At 42.0% G+C, this 13,730-nt stretch overlaps 1 protein-coding gene across 1 annotated transcript in view; it reads left to right on the top strand.

The window, feature by feature from the left end:
- The window catches only part of LOC119653862 (cathepsin L), a 29,044-nt gene that overhangs the window by 6,229 nt on the left and 9,085 nt on the right, over positions 1 to 13,730 (top strand). The window contains exon 2 of the mRNA XM_038058919.1: positions 11,631 to 11,730. Within this exon, the coding sequence (XP_037914847.1) occupies positions 11,638 to 11,730 (93 nt within the window). The 5' untranslated portion in view covers positions 11,631 to 11,637. The remainder of the gene's footprint in view (positions 1 to 11,630; positions 11,731 to 13,730) is intronic.

Genomic DNA, 13,730 nt, shown 5'->3' on the forward strand with positions numbered 1-13,730 from the left:
TCACTAAGTGGGTGTGACCTAAGTGCGTTTCCACGAATGTGACGCTCCACCAGTCTCTCCAAACCTTTCAGCAAGAATGAAGTCAAGCTGATTTGTCTGAAGTTCTTTGGATTAGAATAGTCATCTTTCCCAGGGTTCGGTATGAAAACTACCTTAACCTGTTGCCAAGAAGAAGGCACGTAGCCCAGAGCAAGACATCCTCGAAAAATATTTCTTAGAGGTCGCTCTAAATGCTCCATACCCTCCTTTAGCATTGCCGGATAGATGCCATCCATGCCAGGTGCTTTGAAATGTTCAAAGGACAGTATGGCAGCTCTCACCTTTTCATGGGTAACAACCGCTTTCGCAGTGTTCCAGTTCCCCTTGCAACACTTGCGTGTTGAAGGGGTTGCAAGAATCGTGAACTCTCCCCCTACCACTTCCCTCACCCGTTCTCCCGGGTGGTGTACTTCCAGGAGGGTCTGTACTGAGTCCAGTCTGGAGCTCGTGAAAGTACCGTCGGGTTTTCTAAGAGAATCCAACTTGGCCGACTCATCCTTTTTGAGGACTCTGCACAGCCTTGAAGTCTCCCTTTCGCCTTCCAGTTCCTCACAGTACGCTCTAAAGGAGTCTCGTTTCGAGCACCTCACGAGCATCTTATATTCACATTGTGAGTTCCTGAAATTTAACCAGTCTTCGTTCTTGTTACTTTTGCAAGCACGATTTAGAAGTCGCCTGGTTGATTTCCTGAGTTTTTGCAGTTCTCGGTTCCACCAAGGAACCGTTTTACCGCTTTGGCCTCGGGAAATACGACAGGCCTTTTCATAGCACTCTAAAAGTGTGCAGTTCAGAGTTTTCACTTCATCTTCCAGCACCAAAGGAGTCCTTAGTCGCCTAGGGAACTGTACTTTATTGCCAAGAAGATCATTGAATTTTGCCCAATCCGTTTTCCTAGGGTTCCGTCTTTGTACTGCAGACTGTTCGCCCGCAATAGTCAGATTGAATTCTAGATATTGGTGATCTGACAGTGAGACCTCGTCTAGCACTCGCCAGTGTGTAATCAACTCTAACAATTTTGGGGTACAGATTGTTAGGTCAATTACTTCGCTTCGCGCACCCTACGTTTGCAGTCATAAGACCAGCTGAAGTGATGAAATCAAATAGCTTCTCCCCTCTTGGATTGCATTTGCTACTGCCCCAACAAATATGTTGAGCATTCGCATCGCAACCTATTAAGAGTTCGAGACCACTGGATTCTGCATAAGCCACCAGATCCCTAAGTTCTTGCGTCGGTGGAGGATACGAAGAATCATAGGGTAAATAAGCGGAGGCAACTATGATGTTTTTCCTCTCGCCATTTATTTGGTATTGTATGATGACCGTAGCTAAGTCCTGGGAACAATATTGTCTCAGCATAGTTGCCTCTAACCGTCTTGACATCAGGACGCAAGCTCTCGGTCTTATAGATCTTTCGTCGTAGAAGATCCTAGCCCCCTTTACTGATCCAATACCACAGATTCTGTTGAATCGAACCCACGGTTCTTGCACCAGAAAGATATAGGGGAAATCCTGCAGCTTTGTCATTCTCGCTGCCAACAGGTAGGAGGGAGCTTTGGCATGCTGCAGGTTGATTTGACCAATCTTTATGTTTTTCGACATAAACTTAGTCTATTGTCTTATGGAAAACAGTTAGAAGCGTATGCGGCAGTCCGCGTATGACGGGGTTTTCCCCACACCGTACCGCCAGAGACTCGATCCCCTCGTGATTGATTTCTCTGAGAAAAGCCGTACTTGGAAGTACCGCAATTCCCATGTTCTCATCCACGAAAGATCTCATTTCATCCCGCAGAGCATTCGTCTGTTCTCCACTTAGCACCTTAATTGGTTTGCGGTGTCCGGGTTGCATAGATTCGATCACTCGAACTGGCATCAAGTCAGCTCCGTTCACGTCTCTGGCTTCCCTTCCTTCCGCCTGTTCCAGTGCGAGCCCCCATACGGGGGGCACACCGGTCCTAATCCCCGCGAGACGCGTGGATATAAGCCCTGGTGCGGAGCGGCGATAATAATACCAGGATCAGATACTTGCAGGCTGGAAACGGAACCAATGTTGCTAATTTCTATTAGGCAAAGGTGTAGCAGAACTTTTATTATTTTGTGTGTAATTATTCGGAAGGGTTTCCTCCATTCCTGTTCTTTTCAGTAAACATCCTTCATTCCTCATAAAAAGGGTTTTAGTAATTAGATTTAAGCCTGAATCATCTTGTACGAGATTACGTACGAGATAGAATGATAGAATCAATAGAAAAAGCGTTTAAGCACAGAATGTTGGACTCCCACCACAACACGTCATCGGACTAACAACTAAACCTCCCTGTCAGGGAAATAGCCTGGAATCGTTTTACACATTACTTCAGACTAACACTCCCGCTCCTCGGCTTTAGTTATCTTCAAGTCAGCTAATTCTTTTCACCAAAGGTTGAGGAGGGGACGAAAAGAGTTGTTAATCCAGGGAACCCGTTGTCATTCGATCCCTCCGCCGGTCGAGCTCAATTTTCGCAATAAGAAGAGCCCGAAAATAATACGCAACACGACTCCAGTTGCCAGTGCTCCTTAGCATCTTTCTGATAATGTTGTCTGGAGAGAGCTCCCCTGTGCCTACATAAAGCTGCTGACGAAAGACACAAAAGAAAAGGTGTATTCAGCGTCGTCCGGCACTTCATTGCAGAACACCACACAATCAGGAGATCGCACCTTCCCAATCCTGTGCAGGTAAAACAGGAAAACTCCATACCTACTTAGAAGTTGGGTAAGGAAGCAATATTATAGGTCTATTTCAGCTACTTGGATCTGGTTAAATGCTCTCTTCTTGGTAGGTAAGTTAAGTTGTTTAATCTCGGAGACAATCGTGATGAGAGTCTGGAAGAATTTACTGTAGTGTACCGTTACGATCTTCAATCAAGTGCTCTAACACACTTCAAGGCCCTAATCCAATATGGATTGTAGCGCCAATGATTATGGTTATTATTAAAAAAGTAATCAATCTCAGCATAGGTTCGGTTCAGCTTTGGGTCTAAATTGTCGATGAGCCGCGCAGTCCATCACTTCCTTGTCAAAGGCATCAACCCATACATCCGCGCCATAGACCAGAACGGACTGCGTTGTTTCCATAAGAAGACATCTCCTAATAGATATAGGGCTCCCTAAACTTCGTCATTAGCCGACTCAAGGGCGAGACTCTAGCTGCAGCCCTGCCCGCTGCTGCTTTGATTTGCTCGAAGCTCTTCTTCGAGTGGAGCATTCAACCAAAGTATTTAACCGCTGGTTTTGACTCTATAGTCAACTCGCCGATCGATATAAGACGCAGGGTCGGGATTCTTTTTCTGGTCAAGATGATTACTCCGGTTTTTATCCAGCGCAAGGCTGAAACCATGAGCAGTCATCCATCCCTGTGCCTATTCAACAATACAACGAGTGCAGCAACATTGTCTGCATAACTGACCAGGCGCGACGCTTCTGGCATGTCGAGTCTTAGCAAACTATGGTAAGAAGCGTTCTAGAGGTTTGGTGTTACTCGCGACGTGATCTCCATACTCCTCTAGGAGAAGTCGGGCTCTAGGATGGACCCTTGTGCTACTCCCGATGTGATCTCGATCCTCCTCTGGCCCTCTAGCGTCTCATAGAGCAAGTAGCGGTCTTTCAGATAATCCCTTGATTTATTTCCGCAATAGATAGCTTGGCACGCGGAAAGAGTTTTTTAATGTGCCTAACATATCTGTCCATCTTACGAACTTGAAGGAATTTGTGACATCAAGGAATGTGAGCAGCAACGTGTTTGCGTTAAATTGGACAAATCAATCACGGAAACTTTTCAAATGCTGCAGCAAGCCTTTGGTGATGAAGTTAAGGGTGCCACACGACTGGTTTAAACGGTCCAAGGAAGGCTGAACATAAACGGAAGATGACCCTCATTCAGGACGGAACGGAAGATGACCCTCATTCAGGCCTTCAACCTCAATTGACGATTTTCTTGTGGCCAAAGTAAATGCCATTGTGTGTTCCATTGTTTGACGATTCGAGAGATGGCAGAGGATTGCGACATCTCACTTGGGCTATGTCAGGAGATTTTGACCCAAAAATTGAAAAGGAGAAGGATTGCAGCCAAGTTTATTCCACGACTGAAGACAGATGATCAAAAAGCACCTGGAGGTTTGGAACTCTTGGAAATAGCCAATGCTAATGGAAACTACTTGAGAACCATCTTTACATGTGACGGGTCTTGGATGCCAAAAACTCGATGACTACCCTTCCACATCCACCCTATTCTCCTGACGTGGCTCCGTGCGACTTCTGGCTGTTACCAAAACTCAAGTACCCAATGAAAGAACAATGGTTTCAGACGTTACAGGAGATCAAGAAAAAAACGACTGAACAACATCCATGAAACAGTTTTCCAGATGATTGGAACAGTGGAAACACCGGTGGGAGAAGTGTATTCGCTCCCAAGGAGAATGTTTTGAAGGGGATAAATTAGAGGAGTTATAGAGAAAATCCTGGAACTTTTTGATCAGACCTTGTATATATTTAACATTAGTTGGTAAAGTCTTTGTTCCATCCGCCCCCTTTCCCGTCCCTTCTCTGGCTTTGTTGAATAACATGGGAAATATTTAGTTCAATATAATAATTTTAGATAAATAATGATTTATGCAAATGATTTGATACTTCTCCTTCACCATAAAACAAAAGTTCACGCTTCTCGTTTTGAACAATAGGCCAATTATTCCCTCTCAGTAGGGCCCAATATTCAGAGATCTGTATGAACATTTTAATATTTCCACATCTTACTTCCGAATTGACAATAATGTTCCCTCATCGATTATTATATTTGATTTACACGCCATCAAATCGAACAGTTGAAATCAAGTAGACATTTCGACTGAAGCGTAATTATCAAAATAATCAGCAGCACATTGGCTATTATAGGGGCGGCTATTTTCCCATTTGGAAACTGATTATTTTAGCGTGTATGCGCATATATTTGTGAGTGAATAATAAATAAAAGTATTCGCTCGTTATTAACAAAAACAGAACAAAGAAATTACCAGATTACGCCCAAATTCAAACTGTAGTCATACGTGAACTTGTCTTTAATAGGAAATTTTCGCTGATGACTATTACTTGGAGGATTTCACAAATATTTGCATGAGTCCTGCTTATTTTATATTATTAAATCATACGGTTAACCACAAATATGAATAAAACGCCAAACAAGGCTTTATCATCTACAAATTAGTTGACGACTGCTTTCGTAAGAAGGTTGTTAGCGTTGTGACCTATTTCAGAATGCGACACGTTGATAACCTTTCTACTTCTATCAATCATATGACTTGCGTGAAGACACCGATTGACAAACTTTGTTTTGCGGAGTTATTGAGTCGAGATTTACTTGCGAAGAAAGTAAGCAATAATTAAAATCTACGTAAGACACGCGTATTATCATCTGGCTTAGACTTTATTGCAATAACTCAGAAAAAATGCACATGCGACTGGACGGGCTTCTCAAATGCATTTTTGAAGACCCAATAAATCTTCGCAAGTGATTGACAATATGCTTATTTATATACAATAATGCACTCAAGATGTCAGCTCGCAGAAGGAATTATAAGATAGTTTTTTCACTCAACTGTGAAACAGCGTGCCAGACAAAGAAACCAAAGATAAGGAATATAAACACTTTGCCCGTAAGCTTACTTAGGACATCCATATCTAATCGGACGGGAAAAAGCTTGATAAGATATGATAACAGTTAAGCGTTACTTCTTTGTAAAATTCTTATTTGCATTTTTTCGCAATACGTTTCTTTCTTCGGAAATGTATAACTTCTTGTGTTGTGAGAAGTTGCCTGTCGAGGGATTGGTTTAAATTTTTATGTAGCTTAGCTGTTTAATATTTTTTTTAACTACAAGCGCATATCTCTTTTAATAGCTTCACTGACTGTCCGTGGAAAAGAAATGTACACATAGATCGATTTGCTATCTCTCAATAATATACCAATCCATGTCATGATAATAGCGGACAATATATTAGAAGTGGATATTAAGTATATAAAATTGGTATTTGTCATTGTTGATTCCTAACTTTAGTTATTGATTCTCATCTTTTTTCCTCTCTTCATTTTAACTTCCAAGTATTAGGTCAGGGTGAAAATTTTTGGAATATCTTAAAAGTACTTGTTGAACCGCCTACAATTTATCTACCGATTAGGCATTGTGGGCATGATAAAAGTAAGAAACCTTCTGCCATCATCTATTTCCACAATACTATGGTGTTGTTGCACTTCATTACATCAACATAAAACCGAACCCAATGGGAATATCCGCAAGACATTCACTCAAATTCACTTCCAAAATGTATTATTACGCACGAGCACGAATTCCCTTAGTTAGTGTAGTATAGATAGATTTCAAAAAGAAGAAACGATCTCACTCATACGATTGCCGACCATTACGAATGTGGAAGAATTATGGAACCAAATGAAAGTCACGATCCACAAAGCGGCCTAGGGGTCACCAAGCCGGGTAAGCGATACATCAACCGAGATACTTGGCTTTGGAATGATGATGTTGAAATGAAGGTCTGTGAAAAGAAACGCCTCTACCACAAATTTCTCGACGATAAAACGGCTACTAATTGGCAAATTTATAAGAATGCCAACCGGGAAGCAAAGAAAGCGGTCGCAGTCACCCGAGCGAACCATTTCAAAAATCTTTACGATAAACTGGACACTCGGGATGGCGAGAGAGATCTTTATCGACTTGCTAAAAGCCGTGATGAACGCACACAGGATATCGAACACTTCTGTTGTGTTAATGACAAGAACGGTACTTTGCTTACCAACCGTCGAGCCGCAACGGATAGATGGCGAGAATACTTGGAGGAGATTTCAACTGAAGAATTTGCTCATCCTCCACTTCCACAATCATTGCCGACATTTGGAATAGTTCCACCAGTCAGCGCAACTGAAGTCAAGGAGGCAATAAAACAAATGAAGTCGGGGAAAGCAACGACATCGCATCTGAGCTCTGGAAAGCGAAGAGCTGGGACGCAACACTGTGGCTCAGTGAATTCTTTAACCGGGTTATTCTGGAAGGAAGAACACCATCTGATTGGCAAGAAAGTACCACTGTTCCAATATGGAAAAAAAAAGGTAGTCCAGCAGAATGTTCAAATTAGCGTCCGATGCGGTTACTTTCCCATACCATGAAGATTTTTGAACGCATTCTTGATAACCGTATTCGGGAAATCGTTGAAATAACCGTGAATCAAGCCGAATTTGTCAAGAACTGCGGAACTACTGACGCAATACACGCTGCGCGGTTACTCATGGAGAAACACCGTGAGAGGCATCGCCCTCTTCACATTGCCTTTCTAGATCTAGAGAAAGCGTTTGACCGTGTACCACACGAACTCATCTGGTATGCTTTACGACGACACTTCGTGCCAGAAGAACTCGTGCGCTGGGTTCAATTGCTCTACCACGATCCGAAAAGTAAAGTTCGAAGTATGGCGTCTGTTGGTGTTCATCAAGGAAGCGCCCTCTCACCACTCCTCTTTGTTCTTGTTATGGACACCGTCACACGGGATATCCAACGTCCAGCGCCCTACACACTGCTTTATGCAGATGATGTTTTCCTAGCATCTGATAGCAAAAATGATCTTGACCAACTTGTTCAAAAATGGAATGATCGCCTCATGCAACACGGTCTCAGATTAAATTTAAACAAAGCTGAATTTTTGACGACCGATCCCCATGAAAGAGACGCAATCACTGTCAGCGGCAGTGATCTGCCCAGAACTGAGCGATTTAAATACCTCGGGTCAACGCTATCAGCCAATGGAAAACTGCGTTATGAAATTGCTTCACGCATTAACGCAACCTGGATGAAGTGGCGTTCCACAACTGGTGTTCATTGTGATCGACGTATCAACGAAAGTCTCAAATCTAAAATTTACCGTAATGTCGTCCGTCCAGTCGCTCTCTATGGTTGTGTTGGCCGACTATAAAAGACAATGAACGGCGTCTTGCAGTAATGGAGACGAAGATGCTACGTTGGACTAGTGGCGTCACACGTTTAAATCACATCCGAAATGAGGATATCCGCAATCGTTATAGGGTTGCACCGATCGTGGAAAAGTTGTGAAAGAGGTGTCTTCGATGGTATGGTCACGCAATTCGTGCCAACGAGAATTCACTTGCCAAGGTTGGTCTGAACATCGAAGTCGATGGTAAACGACCAAAGGCAGACCTAATCAACGGTGGCTTGATACGCTAGATGGGGATTTGAAGGCCTCAAGATTGCACCCAGATCAGGCATTCGATAGAGCCAAATGGCAAAGCCGATCACGACGAGCCGACCCCACTTGTGAATGGGACAAAGGCGGAAGAAAAAGAAAATAGATTTCAAAAAGCAGCTCAATAAAATCTACCAGAGATTTCCTAAAGTCGAACTTGTGATTGGGTTAGGGAATCTTACTGCTATCGTTGGCCCTAATGGCCCTTTGTATCGCAACTTCAACAGAACACCGACAACACGCGCTTGTTTATCTCGCCTGTATGAGCTCTCCCTCAAACTCAGCAAAAAATGGTCTTAATTGTTACATGTAAAGGGATTCACAGATCACATCTCACCAAATTTCGTGACAATTGGTTTAGCCGTTTTCAAGTAAATCCAGTGTGACAGACAGGCAGACATTCAATCGATTTTAATAAGGTTTTGTTTGAAACAAAACCTTAAAAAGCACCTGACTTTGGTCTGATGCGTTTAAAAAGATGAGCGTCACAACCCAATAAATACGGCAATCCCGGGGGAAATGTAAAACAAAAAGTAAAAATAAAAGCTTCACTACGAACCCACAGGCTTGGATGCTTCAATACAAGAACAAATATCGGGTCATGTCCAAAAAGTAAGTAGAATGGGGCTCTCGCGGCCGTGTGGAATGGGGTTTCGACATGTTAGCAACACTGCCGTGTAACCTGCCTTCTCCTGTTAAAAGGAGACCAGTTCGATGTTGCAAAATCTGGTCGATCCGTTGTTTAGTGTTGGTTTTTTAGTAAATTTGTAAAAATGGAGAGAAATGACCATAGTTATGTCATCCAATACTTTTATTTGAAAACTCCCAGCGCAATCGATATAAAAGCTGAACTGGATTATACTTTGGATGCCTGCTCCTTCGGCCTTCGACCGTACGAGCTACGAAGATGAGGACCGCTTTGGTCGACCAAATCAGGTTATGACTTCAGAAATTTCGAAGAAAACCAATAAAGCCGTACTGGATGAGCAACAACTGAAAGTTTAGCTAGGTTTCTCAGGAACAAAACAGAATTTTCACGCCGTTTAATAATAATGGATGAAACATGCGTGCACCGCTTCACATCCGATCAATCAAAACAATGAACTTAAGAGGGACAATCATTTCCAAAGAGGGCGAACAATGTTTCATCTGTAGATAAGGTGATGGCGTCGGATTTTTGGGGGTGCCCGTCCAATAATTTTCATCGGCTAAAGAAAAGGAGTCTCCTGAAAAAGAAAAAGCTATCTGTTTACTTATTTTAGGCTTTCCACCACTGTTTCCAGTTCGCTCCTGATATCACCGCTCACCTTCCATACGAATCCCATTCTATTCTCCTGGGATTCGTTACTATTATTTTTACTTCAGAGTTACCTTTCGGATTATATCCGACATACGAGGCTAATCGCTAATTCCGGTGGGATGCGAGTTCTTGCTTTTCACAAGGAAAGTCCCAAATTACCTGCATGCTTCCCCTTTAAGGACTACGAATTTGCCCCCGGTAGGCACAGCGTTCTTGAGGCTGCACTTTTCGAATGTTATCCGTGCCCTTGCAACTACTACAGATGCATCATTAGAATGTTGGAGGTTTACCTGGGTTATCTTAGTATTAAAAACTGGCTCCAAAAGCACTCCCTTGCATATTTCTATCTGCCTTAAGCCCTAGAAGATCCAAGTCTTGCTCGTCCAGCTTCTCCTCAGTGGGAAACGAGTCGATTTCCCTGTTGGATTCTGCGCTTTAAGCCTCTATGATCTCTGCGATTCCTTCGGAGATCCTGATACGTAAGTGAGTTACGTTATTCAATTACCTCCAGAAGTCAGTCGTCTACCCCAATTGTGAGGAGTTTACCTTGTCTCTGAAGACTTCAATCATGTGTAAAATCCTTACTCTGAGCAGTTAAGAAACGCAGAACCTTCTCCGCCTCCATCGTTACGGCTTTGTGAAGGTATACTGTCACCATGTGTCCCTGGTATATCATCGTGAACTTGTCAACATTCGCGGTACATAGGATAGTGACGGAGGATTTGCAAATGCGAAAGGTTTGTGTAAAGCTTGTTCCGAAGGTGTTGTCGGAGAAAAAAAAAGTACGATTGATTATAAAGGATCCAGAGTTTTTTTTGTAACTCCACTCTAAGCGGGGGATCTAAAATACAAAAGCCAGAGCTCCAAGTGGCACACACACAATCTTCTCCCAAACCAAAAAAAAAGCGCGCATGAGCAAGTGTCACATCAAAACAATGCTGATTGTCTTCTTCGACGTCAGAGGAATCGTCTATTCTGAGTTTGTACCGCAAGGACAAACTGCCAGCGCAGCCTTTTATCTGAAGCTGCTCAAGAAACTGAAACGACGGGTCGCACGCGTCAGGCCTGATATCAAAGACGTTTTCAAGCTCCACCATGACAGTGCCTCCAATCACAGGACCTTCATCGTTACTAACTTTCTGACCCAGAACAAGAGCTCCATGGGGCGCCAGTCTCCTTACAGCTCGGACTTAACTCCATGTGATTTTTTTTGTTTCCCTGACTGGAAAAAGAGCTGAAGGGAAAGCACTGGGGGTCGGTGGAGAGTGGAGTGAGACGAATGCCTTCACCACACTGGCCGTGGCTTCTACTTTCACATGTTTCCTTCCTTCTTAGGTTCCGATTTTGATTTCTTGGGAGCAATCCTCTATTTTGGGCTCCGCTGCTCCCTTCTTCCTTAGGTTCGTTGTTATAGGTTTAGGTCTATCCTGAGCCTTTCATATTCAAGACCTATCCTGTTTAGGCATATCGGGGGCGCGAACCTAAGCGCCAACATGAATTCGCCTCCACCGCTGCATTCAATGACCGCAGAAACAGCTAACGGACTGACATGGAAGTTTTGGAACAGAGCATAGAAGAAGAGTCGAGCCATCTCCGCCGACCGGAGGGAACGAAATGTAATGTTAACGAATTGAACAATATTGGAAGTAAAAATATATTACGGTGACATTGTTAAGAACATAATAGTGTTGAAATTTCGTGACGCCAAACAATATATCACCGTTTCAGCACATTATTAGTTTCGTACCCTTAAAATTATTTTGTTTTCGTTCAGAGGAAAACATCCCCTGAATTTTATCTGCATCATCCTTACAAAACACTTATTATGTGCTGCCCCAGGCATGCTAAGGTAGAGGTTAAATGACAATTTTCGGTTCTTCTATGATTCAGAGCTTTTATAGAAGCCGTGGTTCCCTTCTTTTTCGTATTGAAATTATTTTTCATTCGTTCATTCACTGCAAACATGTTAACTAATCAAATTTGTCTTCCTTTCGTTTTCCAGGTAAAACATGAAGGCTGCAGTGATTGTACTAAGTTTATTGGCTGTTGCTAATGCAGTCTCAATTTTCGAAGTAATCAAGGAAGAGTGGAATGCATTCAAGGTAAGTTGATGTGCTTTAAGCTATCGTCAAATATCAATAACTATATTTATTGGCTATTGTACGACTGATAAATGTTATATCCCGAAACGATAAGAAATTGCCGATAATAAGTGAATAATTTTTTGAGTCATCGTTCTCTGTTGGCTAACCTCAAGCTAGAGTGGACAAAAAAGTGGGCGTATATCAGGCGACTTTGATAAACAATTTTGTAATCTTTATGGGATAAAATTGACTCACTGACCAAGAGGATAATTTTATGTCGTTCTTCAAAGTAACTGACTTCAGCATCTCCAAAAGCAGGCAAGCTTGATTAGCTAACAAATTAGATTTTTTAATCAGATATTTCCTTATCAATACAAAACACTAAATTTGTTTTGTTCAATATACTTTCCTCGCCCCTCATACGCTTTCACACTTTGCTCCAATTTCCATTCAGGCATATTTATCATCACACTAGAAACGTTAGTAACAATTGCTCTTTCTTTGTTTTGCAATGCGAAATGTGTCACATGCTTTGCGTCGGTATCAATGGGAAGCAAAAGTGATAACTCAGCTCCACATGTCCCTACCATTGTCCAGACTCCCAATGATCCCGTGCTTTGAAATTTCCGCGTACGCCTTGTTGACGGCCTTTGCTATGTGGCTTTTTCGTTTTTTCCCTTTGGGACGTAATTCATAATCGGAGGAAAGTCACGCGGATCTTGCTTACAAAGCTATAAAGTGAGATAATTTCATGATATTGTAGGAGTAGCGCTGGAACATAGCCCGTTGCACTGATTAGGAATATATTATGGTTGCGGTTTTGCTTGTGTTGGGCGGCAAGTGGAAGTTATTGAATAGTAACTCTGAAGTGAAATCAATAAATATTGCGTTTCAATCTTTGAAAGAAACTTTATGGCCGATTATCGCGGTATCAATATAAATATTATTTTTTGGTTGATGACATTCCATTGAAACTAAAGACGTACTTCAGCGATAGTCCAGACGCAATTCGTCTACAAGCTATTCCATCACGATGATTGTGGACTTGCGGTCTATTTTAACGAATATATACACGTTAGGTTCATTGTACTCGTTATGCAGCCATCAATTATAAAACATGTTAATTTGTGATGTTTATAAAAATATAAGAGCCAATTTTACTAATGCGAGTAGAAATCAGATATCAAACGGATTTTGTTTTATATAAATTTAATAGTCATGGAGAATATTTAACTTTGTATCTTTCTCCTACGCCCTAAATATTCCTATGCGTTTTGGAAACTTGCAAATCTCCTCTCGGATAAACTTAGAAATTGAGTCATCAAATAATTGCTCATACTCATCGCCTACATCGTGGTTCCCATGTTTTTTGTCCCGGGAAAAAACAAAACTGAGCAGGCAAACAAATTTGGACTGTATACGGAGTGTTCGGGGAATTCCCGATATATTTGTTTTAGTAAATCTTCGATCAAAGCCACCCTTGAAGGGAGTTATCGTGACGATAGATACCAATTTTCTCACAACAATATCCCACCGTTTGTAGGTTACACTTACTGTGTGTTGATCAGACAGAAGATCGAAGCACAAACTCTTCCCTGGTCAAAAAGAAAATTGTTTCTCGTTTCTGTTCCCTATTCTTATTTTTTTGTTTGGGTGGTAAAGGCGGAGCCGTATCTCATCACATGTTGCGGCTTGATACGCTTTTCTTTCTATCGCCATCGATTTATGGGTCTCTCGTTAATTTGAAATCAAGTTTGTTTTGATTATAAGTCAATAGCCTCAGTGCCTATTCAAAATATATTTTTTAGACCGAGATGTTCGTTGATCATTCGAGAAACTGATATTGAACTCCTGAAATGATTTCATCAGCAGTGAACGATTAATATCCTTTGGTAAGATAATGGACTGCAGGATGTTATCATTTGAAAAACTTGACCTTATGCAACATCTAGTTCCAGTCCAGATCATTTCAGTATAACTTGAGTCTTCTCGATGGAATGGCCAGACAAACAGAAACG

Source organism: Hermetia illucens, chromosome 4 (assembly GCF_905115235.1).
Source record: "Hermetia illucens chromosome 4, iHerIll2.2.curated.20191125, whole genome shotgun sequence".
Classification (NCBI taxonomy): Eukaryota; Metazoa; Arthropoda; class Insecta; order Diptera; family Stratiomyidae; genus Hermetia; species Hermetia illucens.